This window comes from Anomaloglossus baeobatrachus, unplaced genomic scaffold (assembly GCF_048569485.1).
Source record: "Anomaloglossus baeobatrachus isolate aAnoBae1 unplaced genomic scaffold, aAnoBae1.hap1 Scaffold_103, whole genome shotgun sequence".
NCBI classification, from domain to species: Eukaryota; Metazoa; Chordata; class Amphibia; order Anura; family Aromobatidae; genus Anomaloglossus; species Anomaloglossus baeobatrachus.
In genome coordinates this window covers 200,217-227,500 of record NW_027441859.1, presented here as the reverse complement: position 1 = coordinate 227,500, position 27,284 = coordinate 200,217, and the positions used below count along the sequence as shown (strand labels likewise).

General features: G+C 45.1%; 1 protein-coding gene across 2 annotated transcripts in view; it reads left to right on the top strand.

The window, feature by feature from the left end:
• CCT5 (chaperonin containing TCP1 subunit 5) overlaps positions 1-27,284 on the top strand; it is a 422,120-nt gene that overhangs the window by 212,418 nt on the left and 182,418 nt on the right. For both annotated transcript variants that reach the window (XM_075331906.1, XM_075331907.1), the window contains exon 6: positions 4,641-4,790. In XM_075331906.1, coding sequence (XP_075188021.1) covers positions 4,641-4,790 — 150 coding nt within the window. The remainder of the gene's footprint in view (positions 1-4,640; positions 4,791-27,284) is intronic.

Sequence of the window (27,284 nt, the reverse complement as noted above, 5' to 3'; positions counted from 1 at the left end):
ACTTTATTAATCCCCAAATACTGCTCCAGGTCCAATGTAATCCAAACGAGGTCTCACGACGCTTTCAGCTCTGCTACAGCGGAAGCTGACAGGAGCGGCCGTAGAGCACCGCTGCTCGCGGTGAGCTCCACGGAGCAATGAAGTGAGTCACGCTCTCAGTGGTGACATCATTTAGGTTTTCGGCGGCCACAGCTGGATTCTTTGTACAAACTGCTACATCTGTTTTTTTTTTACCGGATCCGTCGCATCAGTTTTACCACAATCTGCTACGGATCCGTTGCATCAGGCGCAAACCAGATTGTGCCTGACGGCAAAAAACTGATGTGTGAAAGTAGCTTTAGATGGTTTCTGCTTGAGTTTCTTAAAATTTCAAAATAGCTTCCCAGAGCTACTGTGCTGATGTAAACTGCCTCCCACCCTCATAGCTCTTTTTGCTTGAGAATTCTCCAAAGGTTCACAGTAGGGTTGACTGTGATCGGGAGAGGCTGTTGATTTATATTTAGTTTTACTTCTGTTATCCCTATAGCTGCCAAATACCGTATTTTTCGGACCATAAGACGCACTTTTTTCCCCCCAAATGTTGGGGGAAAGTGGGGGGTGCATCTAATGGTTTGAATGTAGGGCATGGCTGCGGGGAATGAGGGTGCTGCGGTGGAGCGGGTCGTCGGGGGCACGAGCAGGCAGCAGCAGCGCCTGCCGTGACCACGTGGGCCCACTCATTACATATGCACGCCCATCCTCCCGCCCATCTCTCAGCGCTAAAGCCGGGGCTGATAGGTGGACAGGGACGCGCACATAATTAACAGCCGGCCGTGATCACCCCTGGCAACTACAGCCTGGAGTGATCATGTGCGTCTGTATTCACTGCTCCCCGCGCATCATCATCAGCGCTGGGTGCAGTGAATCAATGTACTCACCGTTCCCCTGCAGCATCGCGATGTCCTCTAGTCTGCCTGCCGCGCTGTGTGGACTAGAGACTAGCGGGGCTCACAGTGATGACGTCATCGCTGTGCACACGTGTGTCTTCACAGCCGCGCCGGCAGACTGGAGGACAATACATCGCAGTGCTGCAGGGAACGTGGCCGGCTCAACACAGCACTGCCGGCACAGACAGGAGGAGGAGCGACGCTGCGTGGAACGAGTAAAGGTGAGTGTAAACGTTTATTTTTTTTGTGTGTGCCGCAGGATGGGGGTATATGAGCAGGATTGGGGTATATGAACAGGATGATGGCATATAGCAGGATGATGGGGGTATATGAGCAGGATTTGGGTATATGAACAGGATGATGGCATATAGCAGGATGATGGGGGTATATGAGCAGGATGATGGGGCCATATACCAGGATGATGGGAGTATATGAACAGGATGATGGCATATAGCAGGATGAGGGGGGTATATGAGCAGATGATGGGGGTATATGAGCAGGATGATGGGGCCATATACCAAGATGATGGGAGTATATGAACAGGATGATGGCATATAGCAGGATGATGGGGGTATATGAGCAAGATGATGGCGTATATAGCAGGATGGGAGCACATTCCAGGATGCAGTATATAGCAAGATGGGGCTATACCAGGATGAGGGACATAAATATATACACAAGGCAAGAGGATCATTACCAGGATGGGGTACCTTAGTAGAGAATTTGGGGATATTACCCCCATAATAGTGTCAGCAGCAGATCCTCGCCCCATAAGTGTGTCATGACCACATTTTTTGCTTAAAATTTTATTTTCCTATTTTCCTTCTCTAAAACCAGGGTGCGTCTTATGGTCCGGTGCGTCTTATAGTCCGAAAAATACGGTACTCAGATTTATTTACAGCATGACATGGTGCGTTGTGATGCATGAATATGATTTTGGTATGGATTTCAGTTTGTTTTTTGTTTGAACCATGGACGAAAGTGGTTAGTCAAACTCTATATACATTGCTGATGTCATTTTCACAGCTCCAGGGCTGTGTGCACACTATGCGTTTTTATTGCGTGTTTTGATTGGATTATTTTTCTGTGCTTTAGAGCAATTTTGTCACTAAACTGCAAACAAATCCTTATACCAGCATAGTCCATGAGAAACCTGAAGTGTAACGCACATGTTGAGTTTATTTGACTTTGCAGATTTGGTGCAGAAAATATTGTGCAGCATGTCAATTGCTTCAGCATTTTTGCCTGTTTTTCCATTATTGAAAGCAAAAAAAAAAATACTTGCAAAAATGCAAGCTTTTGCCCTGCATTTTATTTGTCCTGCCAAGTGATGTAGAAATGGTGCAGAAATATCTAACCAAATACTCAACGTGTGCACATAGCCTAAAGTGGCCTACCAGCTCTCTACCCATGATTCCGTCCCAAAGCATGATTTTAACATGTTAATATCTTCTTTAGATGGAGTATTTGTGCACTTCCAGATTACTATTCTTGTAGATGGCTGATGCCCATGCTTTATAATTCAAGACATAGATATTGTTCTAAAGGCTACTTTACACACTGCGATATCGGTCCCGATATCGCTAGTGTGGGTACCCGCCCCCATCTGTTGCGCGACACGGGCAAATCGCTGCCTTTGCCGCACAACATCACCCAGACCCGTCACACTTACCTGCCCGGCGACGTCGCTGTGACCGGCGAACCGCCTCCTTTCTAAGGGGGCTGTCCGTGCGGCGTCACAGCGACGTCACTGAGCGGCCGCCCAATAGCAGCAGAGGGGCGGAGATGAGCGGGACGTAACATCCCGCCCACCTCCTTTCTTCCTCATAGCGGCCGGGAGGCAGGTAAGGAGAGGTTCCTCGTTCCTGCGGCGTCACACATAGCGATGTGTGCTGCCGCAGGAGCGACGAACTACATCGTTACTGCTGCAGTAACGATAATCGAGAATGGACCCCCATGTCACCGATGAGCGATTTTGCACGTTTTTGCAACGATGCAAAATCGCTCATCGGTGTCACACGCAACAACATCGCTAATGCGGCCGGATGTGCGTCACAAATTCCGTGACCCCAACGACTCCGCATTAGCGATGTCGCAGCGTGTAAAGCCCCCTTTAGTCTCAGCAGCCACTTTGTTGTTTTCACCAAGTGCAATTCCAAATTGCTATGCTTTACCCTAAGGCTATGTGCGCACTGGAAAATGGAATTTTCTCAAGAAAATTCCGCAGGCACTGAAAGATTACCGCACCCGCGGTAAAAAAAGCGGCAAACCGCACCCGCAAACCGCATGCGGTTTGCTGCGGTTTTACCGCGGTATTGTTCGCGGTATTGCCGCGGTTTTGCCGCGTGCAGGTTGGTACATGTGCTTTATTGCATTCAATGCAATAAAGCACATTGGAAAAAAAAAAATCATTTCCTTCTTAGATAGTAGATAGAGGGATAGATAGAGGGATAGATAGAGGGATAGATAGAGGGATAGATAGAGGGATAGATAGAGGGATAGAGGACAGATCGCTGCATTTCCCACGGTCGGCAGTGAGTTCACATTACCGGCCGTGGGAAATGACCGGTAATTACCTCTGCTGTCTCGCTGCGAGGCTGCATTCAGCAGTGTCTGTGTCAGTCGCGGCTGGATGTAAGTATCGCAGGACCTGTGGATTACGCCGGAGCTTTGTTTCGGGAGGGGTTAATAAAATGGGGAACAAGTCTTGTTTGTGTTTTATTTAAAATAAAGGATTTTTCTGTGTGTTTTATTCACTTTACTTACGGGTTGATCATGTCAGCTGTCACATAGACGCTGCCATGATCAAGCCTGGAGTTAATGGCGGTGATCCGCCACCATTAACTCCTTGTATTACCCTGACTGCCACTGCTACACGGCGGCAGGAAGAGCCGGGGACACGCCGGTACTGCCGCATAATGCATGTGACAGTCCCGGGGCAGCTGCGGCTGATATTCTCGGCTGCGGGAGGTGGGAGTGAGGCGGGGGACATTAACCCTGCCCCTCTCCCTCCCCAGCCTGAGAATACCGGGCCGCCGCTGTGTGCTTACCTCGGCTGGACGGTAAATATACAGCGGAGCCCACGTGCTTTGTTTTCTATATTTCCGTTTGCTTTCTATGTGTGTTCTATGTGTCTGTGTCTGTGTTCTATGTCTGTGATCTGTGTTTGTTTACTCTCTGCTCCGCTTCCTCTTCCTGTAATGACATCACTTCCCTGCAAAACCGCAGGCAAGCGATGTACATTACCGCAGGTAAACCGCGAAATACCGCAGGGAATAACGCAGGAAAATGCAGTGAACCGCACAGAATTTGCTACCTGCGTTATTCCCTGCGGGATTTCACGATTACATGGCAGTCAATGGAGTGAAATCCTGCAGCAACATGCGGAAAGAATTGACATGCAATTGTTTTTGCTGCGGGAATCCCGCAGCAAAACATGCAGCTGTCAAATTCCGCCTAGTGCGTACAGGATTTTTTTTTCCCCATAGGTTTTGCTGGTGATTCACTACAGAGATGTTATGAACATTTTCTGCAGCAAAACCGCAAAAAATCCGCGGCAAAATCCGGTAAGTGCGCACATAGCCTAAACCAGCCTTCCAAGGTCTAAAATATGAAAAATGTACTGTAAACACTCAAAATGTTCTGTAAAATATCTAATATGACCCTGCTATAACTCTGAGAAAATTTAATACCATTTTATTGTTTTTATTTCAGGAAGTTAATGATGCTAAAATTGCTATTCTCACTTGTCCATTTGAACCACCTAAACCAAAAACAAAACATAAGCTTGATGTTACATCAATTGAAGACTACAAGTCTCTTCAGAAATATGAAAAAGAAACCTTTCTTGAAATGGTGAAACAGGTTTGTATAATCCTTTTTATATTTCCCCTTTCAAATGTATTTTGTGCATTTTTTTTGTTTTCTCCATGTGCTCACTTAACCTGGGCTGATCTGTAATTTTGGAGATTTAATTATGTGATAATACACCTCCAAACTAAGGGTATGTGCGCACGTTGCTTTTTACCTGCTTTTTACCTGCTTTTTTGCTGCTTTTTCTTCAGCGCTGTTTAATGCCAAAATGGATGTGTTCTTCTATTCAAGCAAAGTCTATGGGAATTTGGGTTTCTTGTTCACACTATGTTGTTCAAAATGCTGCCTTTTTGTGGCAGAACTTTGGTCAAAAACTCAGCTTTTCAAAGAAGCAACATGTCAATTGTTTTTGCCATTTGGGTTTTGCACTGCAAAGCTGAGTTTTTGACCAAAGTTCTGCCACAAAAAGGCAGCATTTTGAACAACATAGTGTGAACAAGAAACCCAAATTCCCATAGACTTTGCTTGAATAGAAGAACACATCCATTTTGGCATTAAACAGCGCTGAAGAAAAAGCAGCAAAAAAGCAGGTAAAAAGCAGGTAAAAAGCAACGTGCGCACATACCCTTAAACTTATTTTAATGAGATTTTATGACATACTAACAAAGCAGCAAGTATTTGTGATATTTAGTTTTCTAACTATTTTAAAGACTTAAATCTGGAAATTGTGATATGCATTTGTATTTAGCTCCCCAGAGTTGATACTTTTTGTATGACCACCTTTTTGCAATTACTGCTGCAAGTCTTTTGGGGCATGTCTATGTCACCTTTGCGCATTTAGAGGATAAAATTTTTGACAATTCTTCTTTGAAAAATTGTTCTAGCTCAGTGACATTGGATAGGAACCTGTATGTGAGCAGCAATTTTCAAGTCTCACCACAAATTCTTTAAAGGGAACCAAACATCAGGATTTTCGTGTATACGCTGCAGCCAGTGCAGTGCTGGCACTATCAGGCACATTGTGTACATACCATTAGGGTGCAACTCGGGTGTTTAGTCAGTGAAATCCAACTTTATAAAGTTTGAAATTTCGTGCACTTTTTGATTGACGTGTGCACCTCTCTGTTAATGTCCGGGCGGGTTATGCAGGAGTTCCCCGCCCCCCCACCAGCCTGTTCCTCCCTCTCTCCTGATGTCCGGGCGGGTTATGCACGTGTTTCCCGCCCCCCGCGCCGCCTGTTCCTCCCTCCCTCCCTCTGGCTCTATATAAATTTCTAATCTTCAGAAACATGGCGCCGGAGTGGGCCTCTGCGTATAGCGCTTATCTCCGGCGCCATGTTTCTGAAGCCCGCATCACACAGCTTGGTGTTAGAGGGCGGCTCATGCGCACTCGCTCCTTCAGATCCCGTTGTGACCGCAGGAGCGAGCGCGATCACAACAGGACTGCAGAACAGCTGATCGGAGGACGCGATCAGCTGTAGCTACGATGACGTGCCGCCTCAGAACACCGGGCCAGGACAGCAGCCTGCCAACGACATCGGGGGTCAGGTGAGGTAAGCTCACCATGGACTCACATGACCCCGTGACGGCAGTGCTGCGAGACCCGGTCACGGTAGTGATATCGGGCGGCACGGTCTTCACGGGGTCAGGTGAATGAAATTACTAGCACCTGTGATGTCATTACCCCAGCAGTCACACACACATTATACACACACTGCTGTGTGTGCGCCCCTGCGTTGACCTGGGCTCACCTTCTGATTTCCAGGTCACTGCAGGAAAGCACTCACGTGTGTGTGTGTGTGTGTGTGTGTGTGTGTATAATGTGTGTGCATAATGTGTGTGTGTGTGTGTGTGTGTGTATAATGTGTGTGCATAATGTGCGTGTGTGTGTGTGTGTGTGTATAATGTGTGTGTGTATAATGTGTGTGCGTATAATGTGTGTGTGTATAATGTGTGTGCGTATAATGTGCATAATGTGTGTGTGTGTGTGTGCGCGCGTGCGTATAATGTGTGTGTGCGCGTGTGTGTGCGCGTGTATGTGTGTGTGTGTGTGTGCGCGCGCGTGTGTATAGTGTGTGTGTGTATAGTGTGTGTGTGTGCGCGTGTGTATAATGTGTGTGTGTGTGTGTGTGTGTATAGTGCGTGTATAGTGTGTGTGTGTGTGTGTGTGTGTATATATAGTGTGTGTTTAGTGTGTGTATATTATGAGTGTGTGTGTATATATAGTGTCCGCCTAAAGGTCCGCCGTAATCCATTAAGATGTCCCCCGACGTTCTCCAAAGTTGACCCTGAAAAGACATAAAAATAGAAATTAGAACACAATAGACGCCATCTTTTCAAATTTAATTCTCTGGGACATCCATAATCCAGGTCCGCCGAAATCCAAATCTGGGGTTGATCCCATAATCCCTGGTACGTTCAATGCGGAACTAAAAGTCCCCCATTGATTGTGAGAGCAGCCCCTCACTTCCACCTGTGACGTCATTGCCCCAGCAGAGAGGCGCGCGCACACACACTATATGCACACACGCGCACACACACATTATATACACACACACACTATACACACACACACACTATGGGTGTGTGTGGGTAGGTATAGTGTGTGTGTGTGTATATAGTGTGTGTGTATATAGTGTGTGTAGTGTGTGTGTGTGTGTGTGTGTGTGTGTGTAGGTATAGTGTGTGTGTGTGTAATAGTGCGTGTATATAGTGTGTGTGTATATATAGTGTGTGTGTGTGTGTGTATTATGAGTGTGTGTGTATATATAGTGTGTAGTGTGTGGGGGTAGGTATAGTGTGTGTGTATATAGTGTGTGTATATAGTGTGTGTCTGTGTATAGTGTGTCTGTGTATAGTGTGTGTGTAGTGTGTGTGTGTATATAGTGTGTGTGTGTATAGTGCGTGTATAGTGTGTGTGTATATAGTGTGTGTGTATAGTGTGTGTGTGTATATAGTGTGTGTGTGTGTGTGTGTGTATATAGTGTGTCTGCGTGTGTGTATATAGTGTGTGTGTGTGTGTGTGTGTATATATATAAATAAATAAATATATATATATATATATATATCTATATATATATATATATATATATATATATATATATATATATATATATATATAGTGTGTGTATAGTGTGTGTGTATATATAGTGTGTATAGTGTGTGTATAGTGTATAGTGTGTGTATAGTGTGTGTGTGTAGTGTGTGTGGGTAGGTATAGTGTGTGTGTGTGTGTATATAGTGTGTGTGTGGGTAGGTATAGTGTGTGTGTGTGTGTGTGTGTGCGCGCGTGCCTCTCTGCTGGGGCAATGACGTCACAGGTGGAAGTGAGGGGCTGCTCTCACAATCAATGGGGGACTTTTAGTTCCGCATTGAACGTACCAGGGATTATGGGATCAACCCCAGATTTGGATTTCGGCGGACCTGGATTATGGATGTCCCAGGGAAATAAATTTGAAAAAATGGCATCTATTGTGTTCTAATTTCTATTTTTATGTCTTTTCAGGGTCAACTTTGGAGAACGTCGGGGGACATCTAAATAGATTACGGCGGACCTTTAGCATTTTAATAATTTTGTTAATAAATTGGTCAACGAGGGATGGCGTCGGGTTTTTTTTTGTTCTAATAAAAAGTATTACTTTCAAATAAAGGAATTCGTAATGGGGGTGTTTACTAGATACCCACCCATTACTAATACCTGGACTTGATGGCAGCTGGCAATTCACAGCTGTTATCAACCCCATATATTACCCCGTTTGCCACCGCACCAGGGCAACGGGATGAGTTGGGGCGAAGCGCCAGGATTGGCACGTCTAATGGATGCGCCACTTCTGGGGCGGCTGCGGCCTGCTGTTTTTAGGCTGGGGAGTATCCAATAACAGTGGACCTCCCTAGTCTGAGAATAACAGACCCCTGCTGTCCGCTTTACCTTGGCTGGTGATCCAATTTGGGGGACCCCACGTTTTTTGTTTTAAATTATTTATTTAATGTAAAATAACTGCGTGGGGTACCCTCTGTTTTGGATTACCAGCCAAGGTGAAGCTGCCAGCTGTGGTTTGCAGGCTGCAGCCATCTGCTTTACCCTAGCTGGCTACAAAAATAGGGGGAACCCCACGTCATTTTTTTTTAATTATTTATTTTTTGGCTAAATACAAGGCTAGGCACCCTTTAGTGATGAAAGTCACTAAAGGGTGCCAGCTTAGAATATGCGGGGAGGTGGGACATAGGTCTTTCGCATCTATCTATTCATCTATCCATCTTTCCCTCTATCCATTGTCTGTCTATCGATTTATATATATTATTTATTGCAGTTCAGCATAAAAAAACGCAGGGACCAACCTGCGGGAAAACTGCAGGAGAAACGCATGCGTTTTTCCCGTGGTTTTGGTGCGTTTTTTTACCGCAGGTGCGGTAATCTTCAACTCCCAGAAGTTTCTCAAGAAATTTTCTTGAGAAAAATCACTTTTCTAGTGCGCACATAGCCTAAAGATCTTACGTTACTTTTTTTTTTTGGAATGGTTGCACAAGCCACCTTCCAACATACATATCGATGAAAAATTCATTATTCAACCGCAAGTAGCGGCAGCATAGGTGGCGAGGACGCGGCAGGCAGCGGGGATAGGTAAGCTCTATGAATACTCCACCTCCTCCTACATCTCCTCCATCATCATTCTCCTCCTCCTCATTCTCCTCCTCCTCATTATCCTCTTTCTCCATCATCATTATAATCTTCCTCCTCCTCATAATCCTCCTCCTCCATCATCATTATCCTCCTCATAATCCTCCTTCTCCATCATCATTATCCTCCTCCTCCATCATCATTATCCTCCTCCATCATCATCATTATCCTCCTCCATCATCATCATTATCCTCCTCCATCATCATCATTATCCTCCTCCATCATCATCATTATCCTCCTCCATCATCATCATTATCCTCCTCCATCATCATCATTATCCTCCTCCATCATCATCATTATCCTCCTCCATCATCATCATTATCCTCCATCATCATCATTATCCTCCATCATCATCATTATCCTCCTCCATCATTATCCTCCTCCTCCATCATCATTATCCTCTTTCTCCATCATTATCCTCCTCATAATCCTCCTCCATCATCATCATTATCCTCCTTCTCCTCATAATCCTCCTCCTCCATCATTATCCTCCTCTATCATCATAATCATTATCCTCCTCCATCATCATCATCATTATCCTCCTCCATCATCATCATCATCATCATCATCATTATCCTCCTCCATCATCATCATCATTATCCTCCTCCATCATAATCATTATCCTCCTCCTCCATTATCCTCCTCCTCCTCCATTATCCTCCTCCTCCTCCATTATCCTCCTCCTCCTCCATTATCCTCCTCCTCCTCCATTATCCTCCTCCTCCTCCATTATCCTCCTCCTCCTCCATTATCCTCCTCCTACTCCATCATCATTATCCTCTTTCTCCATCATCATTATCCTCTTTCTCCATCATCATTATCCTCTTTCTCCATCATCATTCTCTTTCTCCATCATCATTATCCTCTTTCTCCATCATCATTATCATCCTCCTCCTCCTCCTCCTCCTCCTCCTCCTCCTCCTCCTCATTATCCTCCTCCTCTATCATGATTATGAGGAGGAGGAGGATTATGAGGAGGAGAATTATGAGGCGGAGGAGGAGGATTCATAGAGCTTACCTATCCCCGCTGCCTGCCGCGTCCTCGCCACCTATGCTGCTGCTACTTGCGGTTGTACAATGAATTTTTCATCGATATGTATGTTGGAAGGTGGCTTGTGCAACCATTCCAAAAAAAAAAAGTAAAGTAAGATCTTTAGGCTATGTGCGCACTAGAAAAGTGTTTTTTTTTTTTTTAGAACAAAAAACCCCCCGACGCCATCCCTCGTTAACCAATTTATTAACAAAATTATTAAAATGCTAAAGGTCCGCCGTAATCCATTAAGATGTCCCCCGACGTTCTCCAAAGTTGACCCTGAAAAGACATAAAAATAGAAATTAGAACACAATAGACGCCATCTTTTCAAATTTAATTCTCTGGGACATCCATAATCCAGGTCCGCCGAAATCCAAATCTGGGGTTGATCCCATAATCCCTGGTACGTTCAATGCGGAACTAAAAGTCCCCCATTGATTGTGAGAGCAGCCCCTCACTTCCACCTGTGACGTCATTGCCCCAGCAGAGAGGCGCGCGCACACACACTATATGCACACACGCGCACACACACATTATATACACACACACACTATACACACACACACACTATATACACACTATATACACACTATACACATACACACACACTATACACACACACACACTATATACACACACACACACACACAATACACACTATACACATACACACACACACTATACACACACACTACACACACACACACACACACACACTATACACACTATACACACACACTACACACACACACACACACACACACACACACAATACACACACACACACACACACTATACACACACACACTATATACACACACACACACACACTATACACACACACACACACACACTATACACACACACACTATACACACGCACATTATACACACATACACACTATAAACACATATACACACATACGCGCGCACACACATTATACACACGCGCGCACACACATTATACACACGCGCACACACACATTATACACACGCGCACGCACACATTATACACACGCGCACGCACACACACACACACATTATACGCACGCACGCACATTATGCACATTATACGCACACACATTACACACACACACACCTGTGAGTGCTTTCCTGCAGTGACCTGGAATTCAGAAGGTGATCCCAGGTCAACGCAGGGGCGCGCACACAGCAGTGTGTGTATAATGTGTGTGTGACTGCTGGGGCAATGACATCACAGGTGCTAGTAATTTCATTCACCTGACCCCGTGAAGACAGTGCCGCCCGATATCACTACCGTGACCGGGTCTCGCAGCACTGCCGTCACGGGGTCATGTGAGTCCATGGTGAGCTTACCTCACCTGACCCCCCGATGTCGCTGGCAGGCTGCTGTCCTGGCCCGGTGTTCTGAGGCGGCACGTCATCGTAGCTACAGCTGATCGCGTCCTCCGATCAGCTGTTCTGCAGTCCTGTTGTGATCGCGCTCGCTTTTGCGGTCACAACGGGATCTGAAGGAGCGAGGGCGCATGCGCCGCCCTCTAACACCAAGCTGTGTGATGCGGGCTTCAGAAACATGGCGCCGGAGATAAGCGCTATACGCAGAGGCCCACTCCGGCGCCATGTTTCTGAAGATTAGAAATTTACATAGAGCCAGAGGGAGGGAGGGAGGGAGGAACAGGCGGCGCGGGGGGCGGGAAACACGTGCATAACCCGCCCGGACATCAGGAGAGAGGGAGGAACAGGCTGGTGGGGGGGGCGGGGAACTCCTGCATAACCCGCCCGGACATTAACAGAGAGGTGCACACGTCAATCAAAAAGTGCATGAAATTTCAAACTTTATAAAGTTGGATTTCACTGACTAAACACCCGAGCTGCACCCTAATGGTATGTACACAATGTGCCTGATACTGCACTGGCTGCAGCGTATACACGAAAATCCTGATGTTTGGTTCCCTTTAAGAGAATCAACCAGCAGAATTTTTCTACATAATGTAAAGCCAGTGACATAGACAGTCTTCAATAACATGGCGCTGGAGATAACACGAAGCACAGTTGTTTACTCCGACACCATGTTAGGGAGAAGTTGATTAAATACTTCTCCATGCTACTGCGCATGTGCCGGACATGAAGGGAAAAGCAACGATGTGGGAGTGAAGGCCAGGACAGTATACAGGGGCGGATAAAGAATGCAAGACTGGACCCACATAGTAGCGCCCTGATGCACACGCCAATCAAACGAGCAGTTCATTTCTGGAATTTGGATTAAAGTTTTTCAGCAATCTGTGAATTAACCCCTTTACGCCCTTGGACACACTGCTACGTTTTATTTTTCGGGTGCTTCCCAACCTTGGTACATCCTAACAATCGCGGGGCCGCCGGAGACTCTGCTTTACTGACAGCTAAGCCACCCTCACAGCAAGGGTTGGTCCCCGCGTTGTCCCTGGCCGTTCAGTCTCCTAAATGCCGTGAACAATATTGTTTGCGTCACTTAAAGGATTGGGATCAAGCTCCCTCTAACCTCCGATCGAGAACCCCCAAAATGTAATCGTGAGGTCCTGATAATTGTCATGGTGAGTTGGGGTTGTCAAGACCTTGCAGTATTATTAGTCAGGCTTTCACAATGCAGCTCTGAAAGCTTCGATTTACTGCAGTACATTGCACCTGCGAACAGAGCAGTCAGTGTCCCATATAGAGAATAAGTGGGGAAAAAAAAAAAGTAATTTCACATGACCCCCCCCCCCCCCCTCAAAAAATAATTACAGTAGTTGTATTGGTGCAAAAAAAAAACACATTTGGCATCGCTGAGTCAATTACAACCAATTTATAAAACTGTTACTAGGTAACTCATTCAGTGAATACCGTAGAAAAATAAAACGCAACAAAAAACTTCATTAAACTGCTGACAAAAAGTGGAATAAAGCTCGATCTAAAAATAAATAAAAATGGTACTGCTGAAAACGTTATCTGGTCCCGCAAAATATAAGTCACCATACAGCACCATTAGCGGAAAAAATAAAGTTATAGCTCTCAGAATATAGTAATGCAAACACTTTTTTTTTCTCTCTATAAAAGTTTTTATGGTGTTAAAACTGAAAAACATAAACTATATAAATGTGGAATCATTGTAATCTCACTGACCAAAGAATAAATGTATTCTTACTTTTATGACACACAACAAAAAACAATTCCTGAATTTCTGTTTCTCATTGATTCTGCCTTCCAAAAAGCGGAATTGAGAGCGATCCAAAAAATATTGTGGTCCAAAATGGTACCAATGGTACCAATAAGAACTTATACTCAACCCATAAAACGAGCCCTCATGTGAATGTCTACAGAAAAAAAAATATAGCCTTAAAAATTCGGTGATACAAACAACCTTTTTCCTGGTAGTCTCCTCATGACAGTGCCACCTGAGGTTACTCCTCATATCCTCTATAGGGACAGGAAACACAAGCGGTTAAAAGTTCCTTCCTCATCCACTTCCCCTGTGTTTTTCCTGTCCCTATACAGGACAGGCACAGGAGGCAGTTGAGCAGGAAGTAGCTCCTGACATAGGCCGCTAGTGCAGAAGAAGTCACCGAGTAAGAACTCAGGAGGATGGGGGGGTTCACCGCTCTCCTTCCTCCTGTCAATTGGTCTGAGGCAGATACCTCTCCAAGGTCCCTCAGCCTGCACCAGTCAAACAGGAAGTGGCTCCTGGCGCCTGCTGTTCCCCTTTGTGTTTGGCTCTCTGCTTCCTGTTGCAAGCCGCGGCTGTGCTTCTGGGCATGTGCAGTGCATGCACTCCACTCCGCACTTCCGGGTCAGGAGGCAGAGTGCTCGTCACTCTGGAATGCAAGAAAGGCGTCCTTGAAGACAGGTAGATATAAACCTGGGGGGAGGAGAGGCAGACTGTACAGAGTAAGTGATAGAAACACGCAGCGCATGAGTTGGGATGTAAAAATGACCACAGCTTTATTTTAATAACTGGATTATAACAAGCATAGTAAAATTAAAGTGACTTTCTACGCCACTGTGTGGCCCAGATACTGTGATGGCCCAGCTGTCGGACATACCACTCGAGGCCAGTCAGCTGAAAGGACACAGTCTTCATTCTGGCCCCTTATAGCCAAGCCTGTTCACCACCATGAAATATTATATCCTGTATAAATCAAATAAATGCACTGCAACTTGTCTGCAACTTAAACCTGACTCCTAAATTGCCACTAAGAGGCCATTTGACACATTGAATGGACTTGACTGCCAACAACCCTAAAACCAAAAATGTATAAATGCTATAATAACAATGTATAGTACTCAAATAAATGAGCAGTGACAGATTAATTACAGTGGAACAGCTCTACTAGACATGGCCAAGCCCTATAATCATAGCTAGAGTGCGACAATCCTGTGATTATGAATTGCTGAAAAATGGTGGGGGAGACCTCAGTAATACAGTACTGGCCAAAAGTATTGGCACCCCTGCATTCTTTCAGAGAATACTCAGCTTCTTCCTGAAAATGATTGCAATCACAAATTCTTTGGTATTATTATCTTCATTTAATTTGTCTTCAATGAAAAAAAAAAAGTCATAAAGCCAAATTGGATATAATTCCACACCAAACATAAAAAGGGGATGCACAAAAGTATTGGCACTGTTTGAAAAATCATTTGATGCTTCTCTAATTTGTGTAATTAACAGCACCTGTAACTTACCTGTGGCACCTAACAGGTGTTGGCAATAACTAAATCACACTTGCAGCCAGTTGACATGGATTAAAGTTGACTCAACCTCTGTCTTGTGTCCTTGTGTGTACCACACTGAGCATGGAGAAAAGAAAGAAGACCAAAGAACGGTCTTAGGACTTGAGAATCCAAATTGTGAGGAAGCATGAGCAACCTCAAGGCTACAAGTCCATCTCCAAAGACCTGAAAGTTCCTGTGTCTACAGTGCGCATTGTCATCAAGAAGTTTAAAGCCCATGGCACTGTGGCTAACCTCCCTAGATGTGGAAGGAAAAGAAAAATTGACGCGAAATTTCAACGCAAGATTGTGCGGATGGTGAAGAACCTCAACTAACATCCAAACATCCAAACAAGTTCAAGCTCCTCTGCAGTCCAAGGGTACAACAGTGTCAACTCGTACTATCCGTCGGCGTCTGAATGAAAAGGGACTGTATGGTAGGATACCCAGGAAGACCCCACTTCTTACCCCGAGACATAAAAAAGCCCGGCTGGAGTTTGCCAAAACTTACCTGAGAGCCTAAAACGTTTTGGAAGAATGTTCTCTGGTCAGATGAGACAAAAGTAGAGCTTTTTGGGAAAAGCCATCAACATAGAGTTTAAAGGAAAAAAAGGCATTCAAAGAAAAGAACACTGTCCCTACAGTCAAACATAGCAGAGGTTCCCTGATGTTTTGGGGTTGCTTTGCTGCCTCTGGCAATGGACTGCTTGACCGTGTGCATGGCATTATGAAGTCTGAAGACTACCAAGAAATTTTGCAGCATAATGTAGGGCCCAGTGTGAGAAAGCTGGGTCTTCCTCAGAGGTCATGGGTCTTCCAGCAGGACAATGACCCAAAACACACTTCAAAAAGCAATAGAAAATGTTTGAGAGAAAGCACTGGAGACTACTAAAGTGGCCAGCAATGATTCCAGACCTGAATCCCATAGAACACTTGTGGAGAGATCTCAAAATGGCAGTTTGGAGAAGGCACCCTTCAAATCTCAGGGACCTGGAGCAGTTTGCCAAAGAAGAATGGTCTAAAATTCCAGCAGAGCATTGTAAGAAACTCATTGATTGTTACTGGAAGCGGTTGTTCGCAGTTATTTAGGCTAAAGGTTGTGCAACCAAGTATTAAGGTCCAGTCACACTAAGCAACTTACCAGCGATCCCAACAACGATAGGGATCGCTGGTAAGTTGCTAGGAGGTTGCTGGTGAGATGTCACACTGCGACGCTCCAGCGATCCCACCAGCAACCTGACCTGTCAGGGATCGCTGGAGCGTCGCTACACGAGTTGCTGGTGAGCTCACCAGCAACCAGTGACAAGCCCCCAGCGCCGCGTGGAAGATGCTGCGTTTGGTAACTAAGGTAAATATCGGGTAACCAACCCGATATTTACCTTGGTTACCACCGCACGGAACTACACGTGCAGAGAGCAGGGAGCAGCGCACACTGAGCGCTGGCTCCCTGCTCTCCTAGTTACAGCACACATCGGGTTAATTACCTGATGTGTGCTGCAGCTACATGTGCACAGAGCAGGGAGCAGCGCACAATGCTTAGCGCTGGCTCCTTGCTCTCCTAGTTACAGCACACATCGGGTTAATTACCCGATGTGTGCTGCAGCTAAATGTGCACAGAGCAGGGAGCAGCGCACAATGCTTAGCGCTGGCTCCCTGCTCTCCTAGTTACAGCACACATCGGGTTAATTACCCGATGTGTGCTGCAGCTAAATGTGCACAGAGCAGGGAGCAGCGCACAATGCTTAGCGCTGGCTCCCTGCTCTCCTAGTTACAGCACACATCAGGTTAATTACCCGATGTGTGCTGCAGCTAAATGTGCACAGAGCAGGGAGCAGCGCACAATGCTTAGCGCTGGCTCCTTGCTCTCCTAGTTACAGCACACATCGGGTTAATTAACCCGATGTGTGCTGCAGCTACATGTGCACAGAGCAGGAGCCGGCACTGACAGTGAGAGCGGAGGAGGCTGGTAGCAAAGGTAAATATCGGGTAACCAAGGACAGGGCTTCTTGGTTACCCGATGTTTACATTGGTTACCAGCCTCCGCAGAAGCCGGCTCCTGCTGCCTGCACATTTAGTTGTTGCTGTCTCGCTGTCACACACAGCGATCTGCGCTTCACAGCAGGACAGCAACAACTAAAAAATGGCCCAGGACATTCAGCAACAACCAGCGACCTCACAGCAGGGGCCAGGTTGTTGCTGGATGTCACACACAGCAACATCGCTAGCAACGTCACAAAAGTTGTTCGTTAGCAGCGATGTTGCTAGCGATGTTGCTTAGTGTGACGGGGCCTTTAGGCTAAGGGTGCCAATACTTTTGTCTGGGCCATTTTTGGAGGTTTTTTTTTTAAGTGATCAATGATTTGATTTTTGTTTCATTCTCCTGTGTTTGTTTATTGCAAACAAAATAAATGAAGATAGTAATACCAAAGAATTTGTGATTGCAATCATTTTCAGGAAGAAACTGAGTATTCTCTGACAGAATTGCAGGGGTGCCAAAACTTTTGGCCAGCACTGTAACTATATGGGAAATGCACAGTATCCCCAGTGATACGTCTATTGGAATTTTATACAACATGATTGTACCCAGTGTAAAGGTGTGGAAGAAAATATCAAATTTTTGTAACCCAGTATTCTGTCCTTGGCCATTGGTAAAGATTTTTTTTAGCCTTGTGGTAATATATCCTACATTTACTTATACCTGGCAAGTACAGAAGAATAGATATAAAGAAAAGAAGCAATATACATATAACATAAACATTAAAAGCAGCCATGAAAATATACTGTATTTTATGTATTTTCCGGTGTATAAGACGACCCCCCCCCAACTTTTCCAGTTAAAAGGTAGAGTTTGGAATATACAGTATACAATAGAGTATAAGCCGACCCGAGGAATGTGCTATTGTTTAATGATGTCCCCTGCAGTAATGTGCCATTGTTTAGTAATGTCCTCTGCAGTAATGAGCCCATTGTTTAGTAATGTGCTCCCATCCTTGTCCCCCCCCTTTGTTGTAATGAGCCCATTGTTTAGTATTGCCCTCCTACTGGTCCCCTTCTAGTCCCCTATTATGCCGTTGTTTACACGTAATAAACATTATTCTCGCCTGTCTTCCGTTCCCGCTGTGACCTCAGCTGCTTCTTCTAGACCACAAGGCACATAGACCCCTCCGTGATAGCGTAGAAATGCACGGGGCGGGCTGCTGTCTGCCGTCATGGCTTTACTGCAGTTGAATGCTTTGCGGTGCCGTAAAGCATTCAACTGCAGTAAAGCACTTACAGCTGCTGCCCCGTGTATGGAATGAGATCATGGAGGAGTGCTTCTTGCGGACCGCAGGTCCATAGACCCCTCCATGATCACGTCCTGCGCTGTCAGCGCTTTACTGCAGTTGAATGCTTTACGGCATTGCAAAGCATTCAACTGCCGTAAAGCCATGACTGCAGCGGCAGAAGCCCTGTGTACAGGACGCTATCGCGAAGGGGTCTATGGGCCTGCAGTCTGCAAGAAGCAGCTGAGGTCACCACGGAAACGGAGGACAGGTGAGAATATTTGTGTGTAAGAAGGGGACAGGTTGGAGGGCATTACTAAACAATGGGCTCATGCAGCACTGTGCCCCTCCATATAAGACAACCCCCGTCTTTTGAGAAGATTTTCAGGGGGTTAGAAAGTCGTCTTATACGCCGGAAGATACGGTAATTGATCATATCTGGAAATTGTAATTCAATGGAAATAAACCTATAAAAGTAAAAAATCAATTAAGGTGTCAGTAACCTCTCTGCCAGTCCACCGTCAGTTGAGCACGTTGCTCTTCATATTAGCGTCCTTCATTATTTTACCTTTAATGGTTACATTTCTTAATTTAAGCCCTTCAGCCCCCAGTCACTTTCCGTTTTTGCGTTTTTTTGTTTTTTGCTCCTCTTCTTTCAAGAGCCGTAACTTTTTTATTTTTCCGTCAATCTTGCCATATGAGGGCTTGTTTTTTGCGGGACGAGTTGTACTTTTAAATGAAACCATAGGTTTTACTATATAGTGTGCTGGAAAACCGCAAAAAAATTCCAAGTGTGAAAAAACTGCAAAAAAAAGTGTGATCGCTTAATAGTTTTTGGGATGTTTTATTCACAATGTTCATTATATGGTAAAACGTATGTGTGGGTGTGATGCCTGAGGTCGGTGCAAGTTTGTAGACCCTAAACATGTATAGGTTTACTTGTATCTAAGGGGTTAAAAAAATTCACAAGCTTGTCCAATAAAGGTGGCATACGTTTTGCGCCATTTTCCGAAACCCGTAGCGTTTTCATTTTTTGGGATCTATGGCTCAGGGACAACTTATTTTTTGCGTCTCGAGCTGACATTTTTAATGGTACCATTTTTGCGCAGATGCTATGTTTTGATCGCCTGTTATTGCATTTTGCGTAAAACATGCGGCGACCAAAAAACGTAATTTAGGCGTTTGGTTTTTTTTTTGCCACTACGCTGTTTACCAATAAGATTAATTGATTTTATATTTTGATCGGGCATTTCTGAACGCGGCGATACCAAGTATGTGTATATTTTTTTTTAATCCTTTAATTTTCAATGGGGTGAAAAAGGGGTGATTTGAACTGTTAGGTTGTTTGTTTGTTTTTGGTTTTTTTTTTGTTAAGTTTTTTTTTTACTTTTTTTTTTTTTTTTTATTTTACTAATCCCCCAAGGGGGCTATAGTGATCAGCAATCCGATCGCTTTGATCTATCTGCAGATCACAGCTATACAGCTGTAAACAGCAGATATGGTCACTTCCTGATTCACTTCATTTGTCTCCAGGCCGAGTGAAAACGAAAGAGACTCGTTATAGCTACAGGCGTCATCACATGACCCTGTGCTACCATGGCAACCACTGAAAGTCACGTGATCACGCACGTGACTTCCGGTGGGGGTGGCGGTAAGTGAAAATCATGGCCACGCCCATATAGATCTCGCTGCCAGACTTTGGCAGCGAGATGTAAGGGGTTAAATGTTGCGAGTGGAAGCGATTCCACTCGTAACATGCAGACACATATGTCAGCTGTTGAAAACAGCTGATATGTGCACTGATCGCCGCAACCTGCCCGCGGCAGGGGGCGGGGCTTAACGTCACACGCTCCATGACTGATAGATCTGTCAAGGGTCGTGAAGGGGTTAAACACAAACATTAAACATTGTGTGAATTAAACATTATTAAAAATGTCCAATATATTGCCTTTTATTTTTAGTACATGTGATTTTTTTTTTTTCATTTTTACTTGTTGCTCTCGAGTTGAGAATGAAATTCAACCGCTTCAGCAGCCTCCATTCTTCAAATATTGAATTAAGAAAATCATTAGTGACGTCAGTAAAGAGCTCTGCTTTTGATATAAAGCCAGCACTATTACATACTCCTAGCTCCAGGGGAAATCTCGGTCTGAGAAGGAGTAGAGTCAGCACACCAGTCCACCCTCATCTGCGTATCACTGATTTCAGGGCTTTTAACCCCTTAACGACCGCCGATACGCCTTTTAACGGCGACAAATTGGGGTACTTCTTCCGATCCGCCGCTTTTTAACGGCGGTCGGAAAAAAGGGTCTAGCGCCCCCCAGAGTCAGAAAATTTCCGGGGTCTCAGCTGCCGGGGGTAGCTGAGACCCTGGAGATCATGATTCTGGCCGTTTTTTCCGGTCCCCGCTCACCTGATGACCGGTATACACCGTATACCGATGATCAGGTTACAGTAAATGACCGCGCCGGTAAAAAATCATTTATCTCCCATCTGGCATAAACAAACATGTCAGATGGGAGATAAATCTCATCTCCCGGTCCTTTCGGGTCCCTCGGTGTCGCTAAAGTGTCCCCCCACCCCCCCTTCCTCCCGAAAATCTAACATGGCGCTGCACATACCGGCGCGCACAGCAGCGCGCCGGCCGCATTTCCCCCTTTCCTATGGTTTCTGTCGCATGTGCTATGACACATACGACAGAAACCTGCTCCCCAGGCCCTGCCAGGTCACCCCCTATTCCCACCCCGGTGTTCCCCGGTGTCCCCCGTACCTGTTAGCTCTGATCCCCCGCGGCCCCCTCCTCCGGCTCCTTCACAGTGCACGCCGGTCCCACGTGCAGAGCCCGGCTGTCAGCTTCCTGTGTCTGTGACTCAGACGCTGGCTGCTGCTGCTGCACAGAGTCTGCAGCTGTGACCCGGGGAGGGTGGGTGCAAATTCTTTGCACCCACTCTCCTCAAATGGATGGTCTGCACTCCTAGAAAATGGGGGATACGTTCCCTGAACGTGCCCCCCATATTCTAGAAGGTCCAGAATCGCCGCGGGACTTCAATGGATTACAGCAGGGACTTGATTTTTTTTTTTTTTCTTTTCAATAAATTGGCCAAAGAGGGAATGTTTTTGGGGAGTGTTTTTTCAAATAAAATTTTTTTTTGTTGTCAATTTTTTTTTATTACTGTCAATTAGTTATGTCTGGTATCAAATAGACGCTGTGACATAACTAATTGCTGGGCTTGATGCCAGGTGACATTACACATCTGGTATCAACCCTATTGATTACCCCGTTAGCCACCGCACCAGGGCGCGGGATGAGTTGGGGCGAAGCGCCAGGATTGGCGCATCTGATGGATGCGCCACTTCTGGGGCGGCTGCGGCCTGCTATTTTTAGGCTGGGAAGAGTCCAATAACCATGGCTCTTCCCACCCTGAGAATACCAGACCCCAGCTGTCAGCTTCACCTTGACTGGTGATCTAATTTGGGGGGACCCTACGTTTTTTTTTTTTATTTATTTATAAATAATTTAACCCCATTACAACTGCATTACGTTTTAAAACGGCAGCAAAAAAGGGTACTTAATCCTTTCTGCCGTTTTAAAACGGCGGTCAGAAAAATGTAAATAGCGCCCCCCAGAGGTGCAAAATCTCCGGGGCTTCAGCTACCGGGGGTAGCTGAGACCCTGGAGATTATGATTCGGGCCGGTTTTTCCGTTCCCCGGACATGTAATCGCCGTTATACACAGTGTAACAACGATCACCTATAAGAAAATGAAATCGTTGGTGAAAAATGTTTTTTCTCACATCTGACATGATCAAACATGTCAGATGGGAGAAAAATGTTTTCCCCAGATCCCCTCCGGTCCCCCGGTGCTGGCACAGTCCCCCACGGTAACCCACGGTCCCCCTCCCCGCCCGCCTCCACGTGTTCGGCCTCCAAAATGGCGACCGCAAGCTGTATGCGGCCGCCGAGAAATGTCACTCACGAGAAATCTCACTCACATCTGATGTGATCAAAACACGTCAGATGTAAGATAAAGTCCTCCCCAGTCCTCCCCAGTCCTCCCCGTTCCTTCCCCGGTCCAGCAGTCCCATCAATGTCCCCACCGATCCCCTCCAGGTTGTCAAATAGCGGGCGCATACAATACATGCGCCCGCTGAAATCATCATCTTCTGTCCCATCCGACGTGATCAAACATGTCAGATGGGACAGAAGTGTGCTCCCACGGTCCCCTCCGGTTTCCCCCGGTACCTCAATAAAATTACAGGTCCCCCGCGGCCCCCCCTCTTCTTCTCTCTGTTTCCAAAATGGCGCGCGCATGTGCAGTGTGCCCACGTCCTAATCTGCCTCCTCTACATAGCAACCATTTCATTTCAATTTCATTGGTTCCTGGCATTTGATCACTGTGGTAGATCCTATCACAGTGATCAAATACCCAAAATATTTACAGAAATGGCAGCATTTGGGTCTGCCTCTCTCTTCTCTCCCTTGTAGTTGATCTGGGAGAGAAGAGAGAGAGAGAGACTACAATTGCTGCTGCTTCTTGTCAAACAAAAAAAAAGCATTTTATTATAAAATCATTCAAATATCCTCACCCCTAATATCCTCACCCCAATTATCCTCACCCCAATTATCCTCATCACCCCCTTAGGTTAGATTTTTTTTTTCTTTTTTTTCTTTGATCAGGGTTAGGATCAGGGTTAGGATCAGGGTTAGGGTTAGGATCAGGGTTAGGTTCAGAGTAAAAAAAAAAAACTTAAAAAAAATAAAGTAATGGCTCGCAGAACATTCACTGCCGAGCAGGTATACACGCTGCTTGCCGCCAGCAGTTCAGGCACAGACACGGAGTCAGCCTCTGAATTTGAGGGATTTTCAGATAGTGATGACTCTGCTGCCTCCACAGGATCCCACAACCCGATGGTAGCGGAGTCGGTCGTCACTGCTGGAGCTTCAGCGGCAGGCGTCGTCACTACTGAAGGTTCAGTAGCAGGCGTCGTCACTCCCGAAGGTTCAGCGGCAGGCCCAAGTACTGCAGTCCCACCTGCACTGTGTAATCCCAACGTGATATTTTCCCCCCAAATTCCCCCTTTCATAGTAACCCCTGGAATTAAAGTAGACGTAAACAATTTTGCCCCCTTTTGATTTTTTCCAAATCTTTATAAGCGAAAACGTTCTAGACCTTATTGTCCAACAAACTAATTTGTATGCCCAACAATATAGTTCCCAAAACCCCACATCCTTCCATTCCCGCTCCTGGATCCCCACAACCATCCCAGAAATAAAAAAATTCTTAGGCCTTACCCTCAACATGGGTTTAGTTAAAAAACCCACTCTGCGCTCGTACTGGGCGACTAAATGTGTTCACGTCACCCCTGTGTTTGCAGCCATAATATCCCGATCCCGATACGAGACCCTTTTACGTTTCCTCCACTTTAGTAATAATGACCAAGCCCCCCCAAGAACAGACCCAAACTACGACCGCCTTTATAAATTGAGACCCCTGATAAACCTTCTAAAAAATTCCTTCCTAAATTCGTATACCCCTGACAAAAATGTATCTGTAGACGAGTCCCTTATGAGTTACAAGGGCCGTCTGTCATTCCGCCAATTCCTTCCCTCCAAGCGTGCCAGATATGGTATTAAACTTTATAAAATGTGTGAAAGCACAACTGGTTACACCTGTACCTTTTTTATATATGAAGGTAGGGACCACCAAATAAATCCCCCAAACTGCCCCCAGACAATTGGCATCCCAGGCAAAATTGTCTGGGAGCTAATGACCCCATTTTTACAGCAAGGATACCATGTGTACACAGATAATTATTACACCAGTGTCCCCCTTTATAAAGCCCTCCATGCTGCAAACACAGGGGCCTGTGGCACAATCCGTAAAAATAGAGTTGGTCTACCGTCACAGTTGGTGTCCAGTCATCTGGAGAAGGGTGCGTCCTGCTCACTGGCAAGTGACCATCTTCTTGCCGTGAAATGGAAAGACCGAAAGGATGTTTTCATGCTCACCACCCTGCATGCGGACACCACTGTGACGGTTAGAGACAGGGGCACCACCAGGGACAAACAGAAGCCGCTCTGTGTGACAGATTATAACAAGTATATGGGAGGCGTAGATCTGTCCGACCAGGTGCTTCAACCTTATCTGGTCAAGCGGAAGACAAGGGCCTGGTATAAGAAGGTAGCAATCTACCTGATCCAAATTGCCACATATAACAGTTTTGTGCTATACAAAAAAGCGCAAGGACCACTTGCCTTCCTCCAATATCAGGAGACAATTGTCTCGCGTCTCCTTTTTGACTCGGAGGCACCGGAGGAAGCCTTCGAGTCGGAGGATGTGCGCAGACTGTCTGAGCGCCATTTTATTAGCCTAATCCCTCCCACTACCACCAACAATCGTCCTCAAAAAAGATGCAGAGTTTGTGGAAAGCAAGGTAGGAGGAGCGATTCTCGCTACTACTGCCTCACGTGCCCCTCTCAACCAGGCCTCTGTGTCACCCCCTGCTTTGAAATCTTCCATACTGCCACCCATTATTGAATTGGCATCACTTTCCCCATAATTGTGTAATAACTTATGTAAAGATTCTTTTTATTTTGTGTCAAGTAAAAATTACTATTACTATTTTCATCAATAAAACACATTTTACCCCATTTCACAAATAATTCCAGGCCACAATCATCCCATATCAAACTATTATTCAGACAAATCCTTGTCTACATGCCCACGTCTGCATACTCCAGAATGTGGACCCCACTAACGTTCTTGAAAAGTCTGACCATTTGACAACTTTCCAGGACTTGATCACTCACAAGCATATTATTTTACCATTTATCTTAGTTTGATGGTTTTTACGACTAAGTCTTGCTACACAAAACTTTTCTTTGAATTTTTATTACTTATTTATCTTGGTGATACGGGCACGATAATTTTATTGGAGGATCTCTAACAATGTGGCTGTTCCATATTCATCCCCTACGAGCTTTACTGCATGGTTCTTGCCGAACCTCCTGTACAGGACATAATTTTGAGAAACCTGCAGGATATTGGTCGTTTTGTGCACATAGCGGTTCCTACCTTGGCAGGTAGGAGCCTGTTATGGTGTACCACGTCACTTGGCACATTCGTCCCTCATATAGGGATTGATGGAGCTAGGAAGACGTTGTACGACTAGTTTGTTTGAAAAATAAAGCTTCTCGCCCTGCTGGTGATCTTTCATCTTTGGAACAGACTCAGATTTGCCACACAGTGGCTACTTAATTCCTCCACATTTTGCCCTTCACTCCAGTAAAGTCTATTCTTTTTGCTACAAAATACCCAATTGCAAGATAACGGTTTTGTTAGCTCGACCAAGTTTTATAATCGACAAATGTGATTTTTGAGGCATGCTGCCCTTTTGTGAGTAATAATTCCTGGAAAGATTTTCGTGTTTGTTAGCTCCATGTCTCTGTAGCTTCTAACCAGCTCCTGGAATTTTACCCTGAAGAGTGAAGACCAAATGGTGCACCAACTCTTATAGGCACATGCGTGTGCTGCATCAACTACATACAAAATGGTGGTGGCAAACTGCTCATTACCTCCCTAGATAAATACATTACAGGGTATAATTTTCAAAAAAGAAATTTATGTGGGGTTTCTGTTGTTCTTGTACCATATTGAATATTTTCAGAGCCTATCTATTCCAGATAGAGCCAAATTTGCTTTCCAAAATTCGAATATTGCTCCTTTCGTTCCAAGCTCTCCCATTTGTCTATACAGAGGTTTCTGACCACATGTGGGGTATCACCGCGCTCATAAGAAAGTGGGTAACAAAGTGTGATGTCCAATTTTTGTAGCTACCTCTTGAAAAAGTGAGAAAATTGATGCTAAAGCAACAATTTTGCTAAAAAAATGAAAATTTTCAATATGACAACCTAATGTTATCAAATTCTGTGAAGTACCTATTAGTCCAAAATGCTCACTATACCCCTAGATAGAAGCCTTAAGGGGTCTAGTTTCCAAAATGGGGTCACTTGAGGGGGGTTCCTGCTGTTTAGGTACCTTAGGGGACCTGTAAATGCAACATGGTGCCCGCAATCTGTTTCTGCCAAATTTGCTTTCAAAAATTCAAATATTGCTCCTTTCGTTCCAAGCTCTCCCATTTGCCCAAACAAAGGTTTCTGACCACATGTGGGGTATCACCGCGCTCATAAGAAAGTGGGTAACAAAGTGTGAGGTCCAATTTTTGGTGTTACCTCTTGAAAAAGGCCTCTCAAAGTCACATCAAATGGGATGTGGTCCCTAAAAAAAATGGTTTTGTAAATTTTGTTGAAAAAATGGGAAATTGCTGATGAACTTTAAACCCTTCTAACTTCCTAACCCCAAAAAATTTTGTTTCAAAAATTGTGCTGATCTAAAGTAGACAAGTGGGAAATGTTATTTATTAACTATTTTGTGTGACATAACTCTCCGGTTTATGGGCATAAAAATTAAAAGTTTGAAACTTGCAAAATTTTTAATTTTTTTGTCAAATTTCAGATTTTTTCACAAATAAAATAAAAAAATATCATCCTAAATTTACCTCTAACATGAAGCCCAATATGTCACGAAAAAACAATCTGAGAATCACCGGGATCCATTGAAGCGTTCCAGAGTTATAACCTTAGAAAGTGACACTGGTCAAAATTGCAAAAAATGGCCTGGGCATTAAGTACAAAACTGGCTTCGTCCTTAAGGGGTTAAACTCTGGGTCTGAGGACACAGTAGATAATCACATCATTCCTGTAGCTGTATAGTTCAAGGGGAAAATTCAGGTGTGACAAATGAGTAGAGTCTGCTTCATTGTCCTTTTAACCCCTTCATGACCCATGACTGGTATATGCGTCATGGATCGT